The sequence below is a fragment of the Conger conger genome, chromosome 2 (assembly GCF_963514075.1).
Source record: "Conger conger chromosome 2, fConCon1.1, whole genome shotgun sequence".
NCBI lineage: Eukaryota > Metazoa > Chordata > Actinopteri > Anguilliformes > Congridae > Conger > Conger conger.
In genome coordinates this window covers 14081970-14101105 of record NC_083761.1, presented here as the reverse complement: position 1 = coordinate 14101105, position 19136 = coordinate 14081970, and the positions used below count along the sequence as shown (strand labels likewise).

General features: G+C 42.9%; 2 protein-coding genes across 3 annotated transcripts in view; both read right to left on the bottom strand.

The window, feature by feature from the left end:
- Positions 1–3139: 3139 nt before the first annotated feature.
- On the bottom strand, positions 3140–4923 carry dkk1b (dickkopf WNT signaling pathway inhibitor 1b). The gene is made up of 4 exons (XM_061232832.1): positions 4590–4923; positions 4278–4419; positions 3936–4070; positions 3140–3815 (listed from the first exon to the last, which is right to left on the bottom strand). The coding sequence occupies exons 1-4, from the start codon at positions 4800–4802 to the stop codon at positions 3562–3564; spliced, it is 744 nt and encodes a 247-aa protein (XP_061088816.1). The 5' UTR covers positions 4803–4923; the 3' UTR covers positions 3140–3561.
- Positions 4924–8352: 3429 nt separating this feature from the next.
- The window catches only part of prkg1b (protein kinase cGMP-dependent 1b), a 125792-nt gene continuing 115008 nt past the window's right edge, over positions 8353–19136 (bottom strand). For both annotated transcript variants that reach the window (XM_061231344.1, XM_061231343.1), the window contains exons 10-18: positions 18435–18531; positions 16388–16527; positions 15189–15278; positions 14773–14914; positions 14501–14664; positions 13888–14010; positions 13720–13782; positions 13440–13506; positions 8353–11371 (exon numbers count right to left, since the gene is read on the bottom strand). In XM_061231344.1, the coding sequence (XP_061087328.1) occupies positions 11273–11371; positions 13440–13506; positions 13720–13782; positions 13888–14010; positions 14501–14664; positions 14773–14914; positions 15189–15278; positions 16388–16527; positions 18435–18531 (985 nt within the window). In that variant the 3' untranslated portion in view covers positions 8353–11272. The remainder of the gene's footprint in view (positions 11372–13439; positions 13507–13719; positions 13783–13887; positions 14011–14500; positions 14665–14772; positions 14915–15188; positions 15279–16387; positions 16528–18434; positions 18532–19136) is intronic.

Here is a 19136-nt window from a genome sequence, read left to right as displayed (position 1 = left end):
CTGCAATCAAAATCCATGTGTTTGGTATGCCCTCGTCAAAGGAAACTCCAGAAGAGATGAGAAAAAAGTTATTGAAATATATCAGCATGGAAAGGGTTACAAAGCCATTTCTTAGGCTCTGGGACTCTACCGAACCACAGTGGCATTATCATAACTAATCCAGGAAGTCACACATGATCCCAGAAGAACATTCAAAGACCTACAGGCCTCTCTAGCCTTAGCTATATCAGTGCACATGACTCTACAATAAGAAAGAGTCTGAACAAAGAAGGGATTCATGAGAGAGTAGCAAGGTGGAAACCAGTGCTAACCAAGAGAAACATCAGTGCTCATTTCACAATCGCAAAAAAGTACCGAGATGATCCCCAAGCCTTTTGGGATAATGTTCTATGAACAGATGAGACAAAAGTGGAACTTTTTGAATGATACTGGTCCCATTATGTCTGGCATGAAGAAAAATACAGCATTTCACAGTAAGAACATCAGACCCAAATCAAACATGGTGAAGTTATTGTGATGCTGTTTAGATGCTTTGCTGCCTCGGGACCTGGGCAACTTGTCATTATTGAAGGGACCATGAATCCTCTGAACAAGAAAATGCTTAAGGAGAATGTCTGGTTGTTTGTCCATAAGCTGAAGCTTGTGTAATTGGGTTATGTAACAAGCCAATAATCCAAAACAGAAAAGCAAGTCCACATCTAATTGACTGAAAAGAATCACAATGAAAGTTTTGGAGTGGTCTAGTCAAACTGCTGACTTGACTTGAATAGAGATGCTGTGGCAGAACCTGAAAAGAGCAGTTCATGCTCAAAAACCTTTAGTTTTTATAGGAGTAGAAGAGGGGGTTAAAATTCCTCCATAGTGATGTGAAAGACTGATATCAAATTAAATGCGCCATTTGCGTTAGTTTCATGTGTCCTTCTCCCAGTACCTTTGCCTTTAGGGAACCCTTGCACAGTATCAGTCAGGCAAACTGTCTAACCACTGCTCCTGCCCCATATTAAACTAGCGCAGTGCTTTCTTACATTGTCCAGGGCTGGCGCATTACCCTGCATCCATAGGAGCCTGGTTGAGTTATTTGAGAAGATTGCTGAGGAGTGTTTCTGTGAGGAAATGGAGCTGTCTGCAGCGAGTGGATGGACGGAGAGTGCTCCTGCTTGCTGCTGTCAGCAGCGCTGAAGGACACGTAACTCAACACCGTCACAGAGTCCAGCCCCGGAGCGTCGCATCTGAGGACGCCGCTGCGGGCGCACGTTCGGAAACGCGTATCCCAGTTCATGCTGTTTTTATTCCTCGGGTCCTAAAACGGACCTTCACCAGGCAGCAGAACAATGGTGCCACACAGAATGTATAAATACAGCAGAGCGTATGGATCTCCACCATAATTATCATGAGGATGTTTTTTTTTGTTGTTGTTGTTGTTGATGTTTGCGCAGAATAAAACCTGATCTGTCCTGTTTTTCCATTGACGTTTACATTTATTTATCTGATCCCTTAAAATCTCTGCTGTTTATTTGGTAAAATAATAAGTGTTAAAAACTAGTTGATTGGCTTAAAGAAGACAGCTTTCTTGAGGGGGTCATTTGACTCTGTGCGACCAAACTGAATTGTATGGAGTCTAAAACTGGGCTTTATTCTTCAATGCCTGTATTTGCGGATTAGCTATGAGTGAATTACAGAAACATGCCCTGGTACCTCTTGCCTACCTTCAGGGAGATAGATCAAATAACGTTGTCCATCCTTTGGAATCCAAAAGATGCCCGTTCTTTTGTTTTCTACCCCCAAAGAATTGTCCTCTGTACTGTATGTCTAACAGGTGGTTTTGAGTTTCCTTCGCACCATTGTGCTGTTTGAGATTCCTACCACAGATGTTTTGGCTCTCTCTGCTGTTGATGGTATTGACAAAAGCTGGGGGAACCGCTTCAGAGCTTTGGTGAGGCTCCTCTGTGGGAAAGGAGATGATCACAAACTGCATATCCTGGGCTTTGAAATGCCTACCCCTTCAGCTTTGTGTCTCCTGACAGTTTGAAGTAAAAGCCTAAACTCAGGAGTTTCTAATTACCTAAAAACACAGGAGGAAACTGAAAGAAAAAATAAATCATTTTTAAAGAACATTTTTACATATTTTTATTTTGGCTTTTGAAACAGATATTTCAAGATGAAAGAATGGTCACAATAGACGTGGAGGCTAAATAATATCCTACAACACATTAATTCAGACCAAGATAATTCTCGTGAAATGTTTAGAAACCGCCATGCATTTTGTACTCAACTATTTCAGCACTGGTTTATGTGAAGCTGTGCATATTCTCTACATTAAAATAATCAAAATGCATTAAGAATGATAACAGGTTCTGACAACTAAAGACGTCCAATTGTGTGATAATGTATTATTCAAAGACAAGGACATTGTATCCCGCTTCACTTTTGAGAGTTTGACCTCCCAAATCACGTGCTTCCAGAAAGAAATGGAAGAGTTTGTCAAACCATTTCCCATATGCAGGACCATATGGCTTCACCAGGGAATGGGGAATGAGGTTTCAGGGAGCATGTCTGGACCACGGCGAGGGAATCTCACCTGAGGACCAGCCTGTCCAGCACAGCACTCAATAAAAGAGCCATATGGTGGGCAGCAAAGGGGCTAAATCACAGCCACCATCAAATAAAACAGGGCCCAAACCGAGTTAACCACCCGATAGCACTGTGCAAATGTGAAATTGGTGTAATAAAGGCTGTTGATCTGGGAAATCAAAGCACGGCGCCAGTGGGAACATCCGCAGCACAATCCGAGGAATATAAAATAATAGATATATGGTATCAAATTTAAAGCGGTGTTCCTCTCAATCATTGTTTACCCATCTTACCAAACAGCAAGGGATCAAATTGTTACATTTTATATGACAAGAAGGAACAATGCAATAGATATATATAACTGAGTTTATGGCCCTTATCTTGGATGGTATCACCTTTTTCTGTATATTCTCCCAACCCAAATATATTCACAATTTGCACATTTTCTACACGATTAAGAACACAATTTGTTTAATTAATTTCTGATTTGAATATTCTATTATTCTGCTGGAATACACCCTCACACACACCTGCTCTTGTTTTTGCATGATTTAATAAAACACTTAAATATTTTTACATTGTCTTTATTTCAAATAAAAATATAGGCATTTATATCAAGAATCTAAATAACAATAGAAATCACATTGTTTATAAATTTACAATAACATGGTAGAATCATGTAGCACTTGCTCTCAGAATAGTTGTGTTGACAGAAATCACTAGAGTTAAGTGCCACTTTCAGTATGGTATTTACAATACAGTAATTTACTGCAACCATTGTGAATCTCAAGTTCCATAAAAGAGAAACAATCAAAGCTACTCTGCTATTTTGAAACACAAAATTGAAGAAAAAGAACAGAGTATCCAAAGCGAACGCCCTCTCCGGCGATTTCAAATGCTCTTCGGAAGGAAATAAAAAAATCCTTTAAAACTCCCGACGGGCTTAAACAATGTCCTTAAGATATCAGCTTTGGTAAGACTGTGAGGGACTCAGTGTCTTTGGCAAGTGTGGAGACTCCGAGAAGCCTTGTTGTTGTTGTCTCCCTTCTGTGTTCGGCAAGCAAGCCCATGAGCACAGTCACAGCGCTGGAATATCTCCAGGCCATGGGTGCCTTTCCTCCGATGCTTGGTGCACACTTGTCCCTCAATCAGAACGGGTTTGCAGATTTTGGACCAGAAGTGACGGGCGCAGCAGAGTCCATCCGAACAGTCTGTGGACCTCAAGCAGTTCTCACCCTCCTGACCTAGAAGATTAAAGGTCCACAAATTAGTCAAAAGAACAGGTCTTTCAGCTTGACACGTCTGGTAACATTGCCTTGTCATGTACCTTTCATGGTAGCATCCCAAAGAACAAGTCTACATACCTTTGAGTGATTGTGATTTCCCTTGGGATGTAGGCTTGGAATTTGCTTCCACTGTTGAGTTATCGAAAGTAATAGGCACCACCTCTTCAGCACCAGGGTGTTGAGCAGTGTCAGAGTCAATGGGCAAACACACTCCTGAAAAGAGAAAATTAGTTTTTAGACCAATATTTAACGGCAATATTTAACAACAAACTTCGTCAAAATACGCACAAATGAATCCTGAAAAAACTATATCCAAAACTAATTTAAGGTGCTATATTTTTGACGAAGTTTGAGCCCATTCATATGAAACTGAAATATGCGGTTTTTTTATCCGCTGGTTTATTCAAAAGTCGCGCTCACCATTGCTGCAGTGGTTACCAGGGCAGCACATAGCGTCCCGGATACAGCGTTTCCTACGTTTCTTGCACGGTAGACAGGCGCCTCTGGTTCCGTAGCAAAACTCTTCATCACCGCATTCTTCGTCAACCACGCAACTTGTAGGCTGAATATTGATGAGAAAAGGTTGTAAATACATACTATTCTGAAAATAAACTTTCCATGACACGTAATAACAAAGTTTCATTATTTCAGCACCAATTCCGAAACTGACTAAAAACTGCATTTTTGCAGCAAAGACGTGTTTACACTCTAAGCACATGTCACATGTTTTACCTGTAAAGTATCAATCGCCATGTTCTGACTGCCGCTGTCAAAAGGTAGAACGTCTGGGCTTGCGCTGACCGGGTGGCTGGGATTTGCAACCCCTCCGGGAAGATTTTTGATGGCATTGGAGTTGAGCAGAACTGGCCCAGCACAGGCATTCTCAGAGTATAAGCATATAGCACAGCAAAAAACAACAAACACAGGCACCGAAACTCGCAACATTGTTACAGGAGTAGCGCAACAACAAGTCAACAAGTTCAAACTCCGTGGCAAAGACTTGAGCGAGACGTAGTATTCCTTTGTAGGTAAGCAGCTCGCAAGGATGATGTAAGTGTACTGAACCTCCCTGTGTCCTCTGAAGACTCTGCTGTCCTGATGCTCGATTTATAACGTGGAGTTGTTTGCATTCCCGCCCCTAGCTATGTGTAACAAAGGGGTGGATGAAATTTCAAAGAGCTTGAGTGCATGACGCTTGCCACAGCAGCTAACCTATTAAAAGGGAATCCTAGGATTTCACGATAATGTTTGTGTATAATTATCAATGAGTCTCCGCGACTTGACATCAAACAAACACCGAAAAATGTTTCCCTAATACACTCTTTGCCCATACTTTAATTTGGATTTAAAGGATATTACTAAACCTGGTACTGATGTAAGGTGACATCCTAAAAAGCTTATTGTATTTGCTCTTCTGTTTACTGTCAACATTGTGTAAACCTTTTTTTTTTTTTTTTTTTTTTGACTCCCAGAAGATACTCCCCAATTCGTGTTTTTATCTTATGGATAAAAGGGGGAATAGCATACGTATCACGTTTTTAAGATAAGCAATTCCAAAATTCAGTCAACAGTAGCATGTGCATCTCTGTATAGTTGTCTGTCACTGTGATGCGGTTCAAAGTTTAGTGGTTACATTTGTGCATTGTCATTTTGTGAAGTCCCATGCAGCGCCAAATAACTGGACAACAAAGGTCGATGGCCCAGACGGTCCTTCTGTTTTTTGTAATGGGTGGTTATTCAAGTCATTTTCGGTCCATTAGCAGCATTTGATCCGTAATTGTAATGGGAGAACTTTGAAATGCACTTGATTAAACAAGCGGCAAAGATCAAAGACGAATATGCAAATTGTGAGGAGTGAAAAGTTTACCGAATTAATTATCATTCAGGCTAAGTGCTTTAAAACAAATATGGGTTGATTAGCACTCTGCGATAAGGAACTCGCATCGGTCTCTCTGAACTTCAGCTGTGTGCTCTAAAACAATTACACACGTATTTTCCACGTACACTACACTTGTGTTCCTCAGTTACTTGACTAGCCTACTAGACTATTTCTCTTGGCTTTTGGTGAAACGTCACTGTTGCGTTAAACGTGTGATAAATGTTGGCCATGTCTCTGAACAGATTTTTTACCAATAGTCCAAGTTGCTCATGTAATAAAGATACATACTTGCTTTAATACCGGTAAGACAATAACAAGAAAACAGTTCGTCTCCATGAAGGTACATGCAAAATATCAACAGCTTTTAGGAAACCAATTATTCATCTTGGTCTGAATTGCTAGGTATTCAGTTTATCGCCCTATTACTGTTATGAAGGTATGAGATTATAGGCTCCACCTGACAAGGTATAGTCTGTACAGCAAGTTATCTCGATACACGCAGGCAACCACTATCGTACATTATGACGTGTTCAAATATCATATTTCTTTGAATACATTTGTAGACATTGGCTATTCTTATTAATTGAATTTTATTGCCGACCATGGCACAGCCTCACCCATGTACAAATACATGTAGGTTGATGATAGTGGGCACAGAATTACTGATTCTAAAAAGAATGTAAAACAGGAAATTATACCCAATTAAAAAGAGGACCCCATGCAATATTAAGGTTTTGAAAAAAGAAGAAATCTAACCTACAGACATTTCAGAGTTTAAGGGCGTTTACTGCGCTCGCTCTTTGGGTCAGATGTTTGCGGCCACAAAATGCGGTAACGATTTAACAGTTTCTAAGCGCAAATCTGCCAAATACTTGGGATAACCTCCCAAATAAAAAGGCTTTGATGCTGTTGACAGAGGTTAGTTATAATAGGCAACTACAAGACAAACGTTCAATACACTTCATTAAACGTGAATTGGCAGCATTCATCCCGATTCTTTGGTCTTTGGGCTTTGTTTTAATTGTACATCCAGTGCTTACAGTGGTGTAAAATGAAGCTTGTGTAAAAGACCCTTTGATGGGGACAGATCAAACAGAACTGAGACCCCATGTCTTAATCGGACTTCAGCAGACATGGCATTTTCACAAACGATCAGTTTGCTCGGCTTTTAGCGGGTTTTAGCAGACATTGTACTCAGCAAATTCATTTGGTTGGATGCCAGGTAATCCTGTTTTCGAAATGCTTGCCTGTCGCCTAATCCGTCCATGCTAGGAAGACCTCGCAAATTAGTCATGTGTGCAAAGTTCAAAATAACTATGGTATCAAATTTGTAAAATGTTGCATTGAAAATAATAGAACAGATGGTTAAATCTAAATGGGCAATAGACGAGAGCGCGGTCACGGATGAGTCCTTAGCTCTACCTGGTGGCTTTCGATGCTGATAATATAAAGCAGACCAAACATTGTTTGACCTGGAATAATTTTAGGCGCGCATATTACAGCACCTATCTCACCACGCTATGTAGGCTATACCACCACATAGTAGTATTTTTTCCTATATCTGCTACCAGCTGACAGCGAATGCTGTGTAAAATTAAAGCTTAACACTTTTCCATGAACTCACATACGAGCAAATTAAATGTGTTTACTCGCCAGGGCAAGACCTGTCCTTGTTTTAGGTGACAATGCTTCACTGCTGTCGTTCCACTCGGGGGGTAATCTGCCCCTCTCTGAAGAGCCTCCCATACAAACGTGTTTCTGTGTTTGTACACAGACATGCTGCTGAGTGCTGGGCTGTTTGAAGCTGAGTCAGGAACGGACCCTTTGTTAGAGGTCAGTCGTTTCCACCGAAGGTTGATTGATACGAGCAACATGTCTGATACATCACGCGCATTCCACACCAGCTGCCGCGAACAGGTCAGGTGTTCTGAAAAGAGAGGCCAAAGGAATATTGTGTGTTGCAAGACGTGAGAACTGCAGAAGAAGTCAAAATATACTGTGTTATTGAATGCACATTCAATATGTATGATAATGTGTGAAAATTGGTGTGGAACCTGCCATAATATTATCTCGCTATAAATCCTGCAATGCTAACTCTTAAATGCAACCCTAGATTTCAGGAGATAAATGGCAACATATGATTAGTTTGTCTTTAATCTGGCAGATTTCCACACTGCAACACTCAGTATTGGCAGCAATGAGCAGCTAGTTTGTCTCTGCTTAAAGAGGTACTGTCAATCTTAGCAGTTGATTTTGCTTCATGTGCTGCTGTTTTCTAAATAAGGCATTAACGAACAAGCTAAAATGCATGTTTTCTATAATTTAGTGGACATATAGCCTCTAGCTATCTTGGCCTAGCTGTGGTGTGGTGGGAGTTTTAGATTGACAGCTACAGACATGCTGTTGACTGTGGTCTCAGATGCAACACCTCCAGCAACCAGGCCAGTGTGTTTCTCTGTGTGTGAGAGAGATAGAGATACTCTATCTAGACTGTTCTATACAGATTTCTCACAGTTTTGTCAGCAAGTTGTTTATTTTGTACACCGAACATGAAATGAAATCATAGCTTTTCTTTTGCAATTTCAGAAAAGGAATAGAGAGAAAATTACCCGAAAGTAGTAACTTGAATTTATTTAAGTTTTGTGAAGTTTACAATAGGCACTCGGCAAGTAAAGTAGCAATAAAAATACAGAACATAAGGGAATGCAGTATATTTGACAGAATACATAGTTCAGGCAACATTGACTGCAACGGATTCACTCATTTAGTTTCCATTAGAAAAAACCCACAACAGAAAGACTACAAATTCAAAGTACCAAAGTAACAAACACTGAGGAACAACAAGGAGCTTTTGAATGGTGACAACGGTAACTTCTCTGTTGCACTTATGGTGTGTAGCAGGAATAGCAATTTTTATTTCTTTTAGTTCCAGCAAAAAGAGAAAGATTTTGAAAGAAACTTTTTCATTCACCAGAGGTTGCATATACAAGTGATTTGATGCGATGTTCCTACAGTGCTGTCGATTCGGCATAGCTACGCTCCCCTCTCTTTGACGATGGGCTCAGAAACCATGGACTGCGATACCGTGGACGTCAATCCTGTCATCATCTTTGGGGGAGAAGGACGGGGCAATTAACTGATGGTAATGATTAAAGTCTGCATAACTGGTGCGTTGGAAGATGTGCGTATTGCTCTTCTGTACACACGGAATGCAGTAGGGTCTTTGTATAAGCCCGTCCATATCTAAGACCCTTAGCCGTTCCCTTTAAGGTTCATGGGCGCCTGTAAGGAAATCATATCAATGCAGTCTTGTGTTCACTGCATGCAACACACTGCCAAGTGAGACCACCCAGTGAAGTAGCGCTACGTCTGACTCCAGCAGTATGAAGAGTTGCTTGTCTTAAGTTAATCTGCACAAATCGTTTTACATTTCACAGAAATGAGGCAGCAGAATACAAACAGATTTACAGGCTTGGCCACAGAAACGAAGGGGTTCACTTTGTGTCATCTGAAAGTTACATTTTATTGTAAGAAAAAAGGCATATAAATAGCTGAACCATAAAAAAGCGACAAGCTAAGAAAGGACAACAATTTGAGGTGTCTGGCTTTGTCATGCAGCATTGAAACGAACGTTTAAGATATTTTTGGATGCCATTTATTTAAGGCACTTGCAATAATGCCAAATAGCCATGTAATGATCACTAAACTAGACTGAGGGAGCCTATTCTGTTGAGTTGATGATTAACATTGTGACATTTTTTCAGATTAAATAAACCCAAAAGACAAAAAAAACAAAACACAATTTGTCAAATATTTAAATCATATAATAATGCCTGATATACTTTTACAATTCAAAGTTGTACATGTATCACAAAATATTAGCACTGAATATTTATATACAGAAATATTTCCCTCTGGTCCAAACAATAAATAAGGTTTCTCCATCTGTTTATCCAGCACAGTGAATGTGTTATTTTGAGCCTGGAGAACTGCAGTCTTTAAACCACCACTCAATGCGTGACACTATCTTACAGTAGATGCTTGCTCACAGGAAGTCAAATCTGAACGTTGAATAAGAATCATGCCCAGATGAATATTGTGTTATCAGCAAATTGATGCAATTTTCTTTGCTTCAGAGAGCCATAATTAGTAATAAAATATAATGGCAAAGTAATAAATGGCAGGGGGGAAATGACAGTGGGTATAATGTGAAAATAGAATAAGAATGTTAAATAATACCTTGGAATAAGGAGCGTTCCCTTGCTACCTGAACATCTATTCTGAATCGGTCATCCTCTGCAATCGCAATTTCACCATTTTAGATGAAGACCTGGTTTGTGTGCACCATAGAAGGTATAAAGCCTGTCATTTTGTTCAAAAGCTTTCCATGTAGTTTCTGATTTTGTCATGATGGTCTGACATCAAGCATTTTCTTCTGTCATAGTCTGCCCCCTTGTGGTGAGCTGCACACATCACCTCCAAATCTTCAGATTTTAGGTGTGGTGCATTATTCATGTAATGAAATAATGATATGTTAGTATATTATTCATATTTTTTAAGCTTTGTCAGATTTTACCAGATTGAAATTTTCCCTTTTCATTTTTATGTGCCGAAAACATAATAGAAAAAGGAAATATAAAGCTACCCAGTTGCTCAAGGCAAATTCTGGCGACTCAGTGTCGCAAAAAACGGAAAAAAAATCACAGTACTTAAATGCTTGTATCTTCATGAAACAAGTGTGGTGAAAGGCTAATGGCTAATGCAGTTTTGACCTATAAAATAAAAATAAGGACATTAAATTTGTGCTTCACAGGTAAATCGCATATATACTGAGGTGTGTGTGTGTGTGTGTGTATGCTTGTGCATGTGTGCGCACGCATGTCGTCACAAGTACTTCTATATATGTGCAATATATACATATACTGTATGGTGTATACTTATACTATACCATTTAAGTTGACTTGAAAATGACATTCAGGGCTGTCACAATTGACTCAGACGGTGTTGTGAGAAGCCAGACAGCGCCGAGGCTCTGAAGAACAGAAAAGGTGAGAAACGTCTGAGTCAGGTAGACTCCGCACACGAGCCGCAGGCTGCTAGCTTAGCACGCTGTCAGAACAATCAGCTTCCAGGAGCTCGGGAATCCACAGCCAGGAATGGAATGCGGGCCTTGAGTCAGGGTGGGGGGCGTGAATTCAGCTCAATCCCCCCCCCCCCCCAAAACAAAAAACAAAAAAAACCAAACTCGAAACTATCCGTTAACGTAAAAGGGCCGACTCCGTGATGGTTTTCAGCATAGTGGTAGACGTGAGGAGCCCGTTAGCGCCCATGCTACGCTGGTGACCGCGGCAGCATCGGTGAAGGCATCTTTGGTGACCCAGAGCATTACGTTCCCCTTCTCTTTCTTTTTGCAGTTTTCCCCCCCATTATCTCTCCTTTTTCCTCTTTGTTTCTGCAGCTCTGATGAAGCTGCCCCAGGCTACACAGAAGCAGGGAAAGGGGGATGGGGCGGGGCAGAGGGAGAGTGGGGGAGGGCTTAAAAATCTGAGTCCCAGCCAGAGTTGTCGTCAGGAGGAGGGTCGTCGCTGTCCTCCGGGAAACTGTCGAAGTTACTCGTGTCGGTTGGTGACGAGACCTGATCGACAGATGAACAAACACAAGTATATTATGTAATGGAGTTTCACACTGCCCAGGCTGCAGAATACATTCACTTTCCACACCCATGTGAATACATCAAGTTAGTCAATCAAGTCGCTGCTAACTTGCTCCTCAGCCCCCTAACTAACACCCTGTGGTGCCCCCAGGACTACTGGTAGCATTACATTACATTACATTATTGGCATTTGGCAGGCGCTCTTATCCAGAGTGACGTACAGTTGATTAGCAGGAGACAATACTCCCCTGGAGCAATGCAAGGTTAAGGGCCTTGCTCAAGGGCCCGATGGCTGTGCGGATCTTATTGTGGCTACACCAGGATTCGAATCACCGACCTTTCGTGTCCCAGTCATTTACCTTAACCACTACACTACAAGCCACCCCTAGCATTGCTTGGGCTTTGGGGGAATAATTAAAAATATGCTCATTGGGCTCCCAAGCGAGTCTGTCACTTTGTTCAGTGATTCTCTCTTCAGTTTGGACCAATGCTCACACTCGAACAGGGAGGGAGGGACATACCCCTCCTTGTCACTCAATAGCGACTTAAGGCCAGTTTATAGTTGGGCGACATATCATCGGACGATGGATATCGCTCCGAAGTGGAGTCATTGCGAGCTCAAGACAAGGAAGCTAGTTGATGACACTTATATAATTACAGACAAGAACGTTCTATAATAAGGTTGGCATGACAATTCAGCCAGCGATGGGGTCAAAGTTCAATCCAATTTACATCTCAGTGATGGGCACACTGATGATAGCAATGACATCAAATTGTCAAACGTTCTAGTATAAACTAAAAGTCCAACCATCAAATGTGATAATCGCTGGTGGCAGGGATCACCCATGGCGAACTATAAACTGGCCTTTAGATTGATTGGGTGGCTGTGATTTGCCTGAATGAGTCAGGAAGTCCACAATTGCTGGGCTGCAGAGTGATAGGAGAAGCAACTGCGCTTTGGGACGACTGGGGTGTGTGCTGATAAGGGCACTCATAAATTAACAGAGGACAATGCAGAGATGTGACAGGCCTACAATTACAACTGGGCATTCTAAATTGGAAGAGAGATGAAATTTGAGGAACAAATAATGGTTGTACTAAAAAGAATGCTTTTCACGGACAGCACACATACAGGAGGGGTCAGTGTTCTGTACTCACAGTGGGGATAATAGGGGGGTCAGTGTTCTGTACTCACAGTGGGGGTGATAGAGGGGGCAGTGTTCTGTACTCACAGTGGGGATAATAGGGGGGTCAGTGTTCTGTACTCACAGTGGGGATAATAGGGGGTCAGTGTTCTGTAGTCACAGTGGGAGTGATAGAGGGGGCAGTGTTCTGTACTCACAGCGTGGGTGATGGGGGGTCAGTATTCTGTATGTGGGGGTGATAGGAGGGGTCAGTGTTCTGTATGTGGGGATGATAGGGGGGTCAGTGTTCTGTACTCACAGTGGGGGTGATAGGGGGGGGTCAGTGTTCTGTAGTCACAGTGGGGGTGATGAGGGGTCAGTGTTCTGTACTCACAGTGGGGATAATAGGGGGGGCAGTGTTCTGTACTCACAGTGGGGGTGATGGGGGGTCAGTGTTCTGTATGTGGGGATGATAGGGGGGTCAGTGTTCTGTACTCACAGTGGGGGTGATGGGGGGTCAGTGTTCTGTATGTAGGGGTGATAGGGGGGTCAGTGTTCTGTATGTGGGGATGATAGGGGGGTCAGTGTTCTGTACTCACAGTGGGGGTGATAGGGGGGGTCAGTGTTCTGTAGTCACAGTGGGGGTGATGAGGGGTCAGTGTTCTGTACTCACAGTGGGGATAATAGGGGGGTCAGTGTTCTGTACTCACAGTGGAGGTGATACAGGGGGCAGTGTTCTGTACTCACAGTGGGGATAATAGGGGGTCAGTGTTCTGTACTCACAGTGGGGATAATAGGGGGGTCTGTGTTCTGTATGTGGGGATGATAGGGGAGGCAGTGTTCTGTACTCACAGTGGGGATAATAGGGGAGGCAGTGTTCTGTACTCACAGTGGGGATAATAGGGGAGGCAGTGTTCTGTACTCACAGTGGGGATAATAGGTGGAGTCAGTGTTCCTTTCCGCAGTCCTTCCCAGTTAAAGCCTTCAAACCACCTGTGGGAGACACACATCAAGATGTGACTCAGTGGAACATGTCATGGTCTGGCCTATTTGAAGCAGTTGTACAGTCTTGTTATTTCCTTGTTTTATATTCTAAATATCTATATTTTTTTGCTATGCTTCCGTAAAGCAGAATTGTTATTGTACTTGCTTGTATGATGTGCTATATAAATACAGTTAATTATAATACCACACACCGTTACTTACTTGTGCTTTTGGATATCTTTGACACCGTTTTTCAAGTTTCCCAGTCTTTCAGAAGGATTGTCCCTGGAAAAGGCATTTATCAGCACACATGTATCCAATAGTAAGTACTATGAGAATAATAACAGAAGGCTGAAATGTTTCATTCTTTGTGATTTCACTGGAGCTCACCTGCATAGCTTCTTTATTAAGTTGGCAGCATTTTTGGTAATCTTCTTTGGAAATTCAATCATGTCAATGCCTCTCAGGATGATGTTGTATGTTTTCATAGGGTCAGGGCCGGAGAATGGCGGACTGGAAGGAGTTCAAGAGGTACCGTTATGAAAACCTTTCTGGGTTTCTCAACTTGTTTCACAACCCTGACAAATAGAAATATGCCAAGTTGGCCAAGTACAATACATCATTTAAATACAAAAATGCATGTAATGCATGTTTTAATATATGTAAAAACACTACAGATTTGTGCTTTAAAATGATCTTAAAGTAATATTGCAGTATATGCATTTATTGCACCTATACAGACACATATATTTAATGTTACATATTTTACAATGTTTAGAATCTTGACTATTACGTTATCTCTAATACAGACAGACACTTGTTTCGAAATATATGTAAAATGTATTCTTGCAGTTGTGTATTTCGTATTTAGATATTGTAAGGGGCTGTTACTCAGGTAGAAAAATATCTTATCTGATGTGAAAACACACAGTAATGAGCAGTCTAGTAATTTGCCCCTAATGAATATACCCATGTTTTCTTTAGAATGAAGGTCTGCATTTACCTGCCAGTCAGGAGTTCATACATAAGGATGCCCAGTGACCAGTAGTCTGCAGAGATGTCGTGCCCTTTGTTCAGGATGATCTCCGGTGCTACATATTCTGGCGTTCCACAGAACGTCCACGTCTTCTTCCCGAAACCAATCTTCTTAGCGAAGCCGAAATCCACCTGAGGATACGTTCAGAGTCAGAGTGTGCAGAGTGAGGTCAGGGCTTGTAGGGGGTGCAGGGTAGTGTAAGGGCATAAGGGATAAGGGCACTGAGGTTAGCGTCTCACTAGCTTAGCGTAGCCTCTGTGATCCAGAATGAGGTTCTCCGGCTTGAGGTCTCTGTAGATGATTCCTTTGGAATGCAGGTAAGCGAACGCTTCCACCACGCATGCCGTGTAGAAGCGAGTCGTCGAGTCTTCGAATGAACCTCTGAAATGAGAAGAAAATACGTATAATGTCACACATCTGAAAACTCTGCAGGGGTTTGACTACTGGCGAATTACAACATGGTGCTCTTCCTCAGTACCACTGAGGAGACTGCAGTCTCTCTTTAAGGAGTTGGAGGGACTCACGCCTCGGGTGAGGGCTGTTTAACTACATGCTTTAAATATGATTCAGCCTTTTTTTATGATTCATTTTGATTTAATAGGTTGTAAATAATGTTATGTGATGTTTTATGTCACTTGAAATGTATTATTCATACCTGTCCCTAAGAATGGTCCACAACTCTCCACCGAGGCAAGCCTCCATTAGCATGTACAGGTACTTGCTGTCCTTGAAAGTCCTGTAAAGTCTGAAAAGAGAGAACGATGAGTGCTTCTGAACTCACCCGCTTTAGAACATACCGAGGGTTTCTTCACATGTGAGTCCTCAGAAACACTACAGTGACACCTAGACATTTCTTTCAAATGGTAAATGGTTGGCATTTATAAAGCGCCTTTATCCAAAGCGCTGTACAATTGATGCTTCTCATTCACCCATTCATACACACACTCACACACCAACGGCGATTGGCTGCCATGCAAGGCACCGGCCAGCTCATCAGGAGCATTTAGGGGTTAGGTGTCTTGCTCAGGGACACTTCGACACAGCCCGGGCGGGGGAATCGAACCGGCAACCCTCCGACTGCCAGACGACTGCTCTTACTGCCTGAGCCATGTCGCCCCCTTTCAATTCAACAACCTCTTATTACCCTCCTGCACTACATTATTCCTCTTCAGGGGTAAGAGGTGGGCCACTGTACGATCATAATTGTGGCTCTTGCTGAGATGCAGAGTTCACGCGCGGGCGCGATTCCCCCCCTCATCCACCTGTTTCACACCTTTGCTAGAACACGCTCCCGTAGACGCTAAGCATTGGCTAATTCCCAAATGCTCTCAAACCTCCTCTCACACCCAATGGCGCATAATTACACCACTCCTCTTAGTCATTGAAATCCTGTGTTTCTGGCACCCTGCATGAAAAGAGCAGCCATTTCGCCCCCCTTGTGTGATGACAGTCGCACCGTACGGACAATCAGCGCTACAGCTTGGAGCGGTAGCTGGAGCGTCGGTCCAGGGGCTAATGGACTGTGAGTGCAAGCCGGAGAGGGAGACTAGTGGGAGACACTCTCCCTCCATTACCCGAGGAAAGATACAGCTGGATCACAGCGTATCTGTCCAGAAATGAATGCCTGCTAGGCAAATAATGTCATGCAGCGTGTCATATGAGGTGCCGGATGTTGGGTACATAGCGCTTGGTGAAATGACTGGAACAGTGGGCTGTGGGTCTGACAATCATGGCTGACTCCAAAGTGCGACTGTAGATTAGTCGCCTGAGGCAAGCTGCTTTATCTCTGTGCAGGCCGTGTAAAGGCAACACATAGTCTGCCAATAACCGGCCGCCGAGGACGTCGAGCCGCACCTCACGATGAAGTCGGAGTGGGCCTCCTGCATGATCTGCTTCTCCGAGCGGATGTGCTCCTGCTGCCTGGTGTCCACGATGTGCCGCTTCTTCAGGATCTTCATCGCGAACGTCTTCACCTCGTCGCTCTTCAGCTGAACCTGCGGGGGAAGATAAACAGCCAGAGGCCCGCCGATTAAACGTCTTTAAGCTCCACGCCGCAGATGACGTAAACACCAGCCTGTTAGGATCAGTGTCTAGCCCCGCCAGCTATTTCTCAGATGTAAAGTTCCCTCTTATAGCGGCGTGTGAGTCATGGTCTATACATAACCCCGAACCTGAGAATGGAGCTGGATTCTTCACATGGTGTATCCTCGGGAGCACTACATGTCAGGGGTCATCCTATCCCTACTATCTAGCAATAGTTCACGCCGCCGTGAACACGATGCCTCAGGCGAAAGGCCACTGTTTTTTCTGGGTGCCGCAGTGCTTAAAATAGGCTAGGACAGCACCACCGGGGATTCCTCTTTAGGCCAGGCTGCAGGGCTTTTCCTTCTCAGAGCTGCATTGCGACATCTCTCTCTCTCTCCTTCTCTCTCAAAGGGCTTCTCCCATCATATTATTGAGCAACTGCTGTCAGGTTAGCAGTTAACGTGACTAGTCCTGCCAGCAATAGTATTTGCTTGATATCCAATGTGAAACGTTCAACATGAAACTTAACTGTACTTTGTTTTATTCTTTCCCAGATTTCATGTATAGCTACTTTGCCCATTTGTGATAAACTACAGAGTGGATAAGATCAAAAGTTTAATAAGATTAGACTCTACAAGGCCTCTTGGATATACAATTGGGTTTAAAAAACAGTTAGCGGCACCTGACAATACCAGTAGCTACCTGCAGTATCTTCCAATCTGTTTTGTTCTCAAGTGGTTTTGAACTAATGAAACAGCATTCTGCAATTCACTTCCCTCACTCTTTGTTCAGATAGAAGGGTCCCCTACTGGCCAGGATGTCTCATGTTTTTTTTACTTGTAGGGGTTATATGGGGAGAAGATTACCTCACGGCAGAAATTTTCACATGGAAAGAAATGCCCTTTTTAATTTGCTGGCGTTGGTAGTTTTTATTTCTCTCCTAGCTCTAGGTGGGTGTACAGTATCAGCTCAGTTTATCTTTTCTGGTTGTTTTAAGATAGCACTCTTGAAAATAATTGAGTTCTCTGGACAATGTTCAGAGAACAGTTATTTACTGGTCCTCAGTGACTGGGGCTCCATGGCACATGGCAGGATTCCCAGTATCCTCTCTGCTTACTTTGCGGAAAATCAACCTCAAATAGAATGGAGGCTGTCTCAAACCTGACCTCCTGGCACGGCTACTGAGGAGCTAGATCAAAACACGCTCACTTTTTATTTTTGAAAATCATACATAGGTCAGTTCTGCAGCAGTAGAGCCTTCATTTATATAATTTGTTGATGTGTTCACTGCGTCACAGCCTTACTCCTTAGATGTCTTTGTGTTTCCTCTGTGAAGAACTTCACAGCAAAGTACTGTGGATTCAATGCATGCTGTGCTCTTGCCTTTATTCTTTATTCTCAGTATTCCACAATATAAATAAATGACACAATCTTTTATTAGAATATCAGTCAAAGAGGATTTAAGCCATTATGTTTTTCTTTTTCACGCTGAGTATGCTTTTTGACAGAAAGAGGAATCACAGCATCGTCAAATACTATGCAGCTTATCATAAATTGCAGCATTTTCACACATATTTGCAGATATGGTTGACTGGGCATTATTCAAACCATCATTTCACCCATTGCCCTGTCCTGACTGTTCTCTCAATCTCTCTCAGATGATTTCAGTACTGTAAACTCCTATAAATGTGTACTATAGACTTATGTGCTTTTGCTACCGTGACATTTTAGCTGCACTGCTTTTCCTCATGGCCCAAAAACAAAAGTGCGGAGTAGATGGAAATAACTATTTTTTTCAAAAGAAAGGAAGCCAGAAAGAGAAGAAAGCAAATAATGGAATAAAATACATTTAAATGGTAGAAAAAGGAGGCCCTACCAGTTCCACGCGGCCGAATCCTCCCACTCCCAGTGTGTCGATGATGTTGAAGTCGACCAGCTTGAGGTTGGAGAAGAAGGCGTTCTCCGCTTCGTATCTGCATTTTTTCAGATGGAAAAAGGGGAACTTCTTAGAGGTGTGGATCCAGTACGTGATGGGGAAGGACAGGGGCGGGGAGGGCGAGGGGAGAGCGCTCCGTCTCTCCCTCTCTTTCCGCACCGGGACCGGAAGAGGCTCGCGCATCTGCCGTTCTTTTCGGTCCAACCGAAATACTGAAAGTATCTCAACCTGGCTGCTCGACAGACCCTGGCCTTTGTCCAAAAGACTGTGGTCTGAACAACACTCGGCTTATAACAATATTACCCTTCCTTTTTAATTTTGTGTGCTTTCTTCTTCAAGTGAGCAATCTACGGAGTTGTAGCAAATGTCCCGTTTCCCTCTTGAAGGTGCAGTAGAGGTGCCACCTCCACTCTACATTATGAGTGGCATGTGGAGTTGCCCTTGAGTGGCTGGTAGGAAAATCCTCCAAAGACCTGGGTTCTCCCTGCATGAAGATCAGTCCACCGGCCTTTTTGGACTGCGTGCTACGTATGCCGGTGTCAAAGCTGTGGTGCGACAGAGCGCTAAGACCTTCTCAGGACCTTCTCAGGGCTCAGTGTAAGCCGGAGATAGAGGAAAGACAAAGCAGCGGTAGATATCAGA

What these genes read in the sequence shown, in the direction of transcription:
- dkk1b (XM_061232832.1), bottom strand. Translation starts at nt 4,802, where the DNA reads ATGTTGCGAGTTTCGGTGCCTGTGTTTGTTGTTTTTTGCTGTGCTATA. An exon ending in TGGCGATTGATACTTTACAG is followed by an intron (nt 4,420 to 4,589) that starts GTAAAACATGTG and finishes ATCAATATTCAG; the next exon opens with CCTACAAGTTGCGTGGTTGA. An exon ending in TGGTAACCACTGCAGCAATG is followed by an intron (nt 4,071 to 4,277) that starts GTGAGCGCGACT and finishes TTCTCTTTTCAG; the next exon opens with GAGTGTGTTTGCCCATTGAC.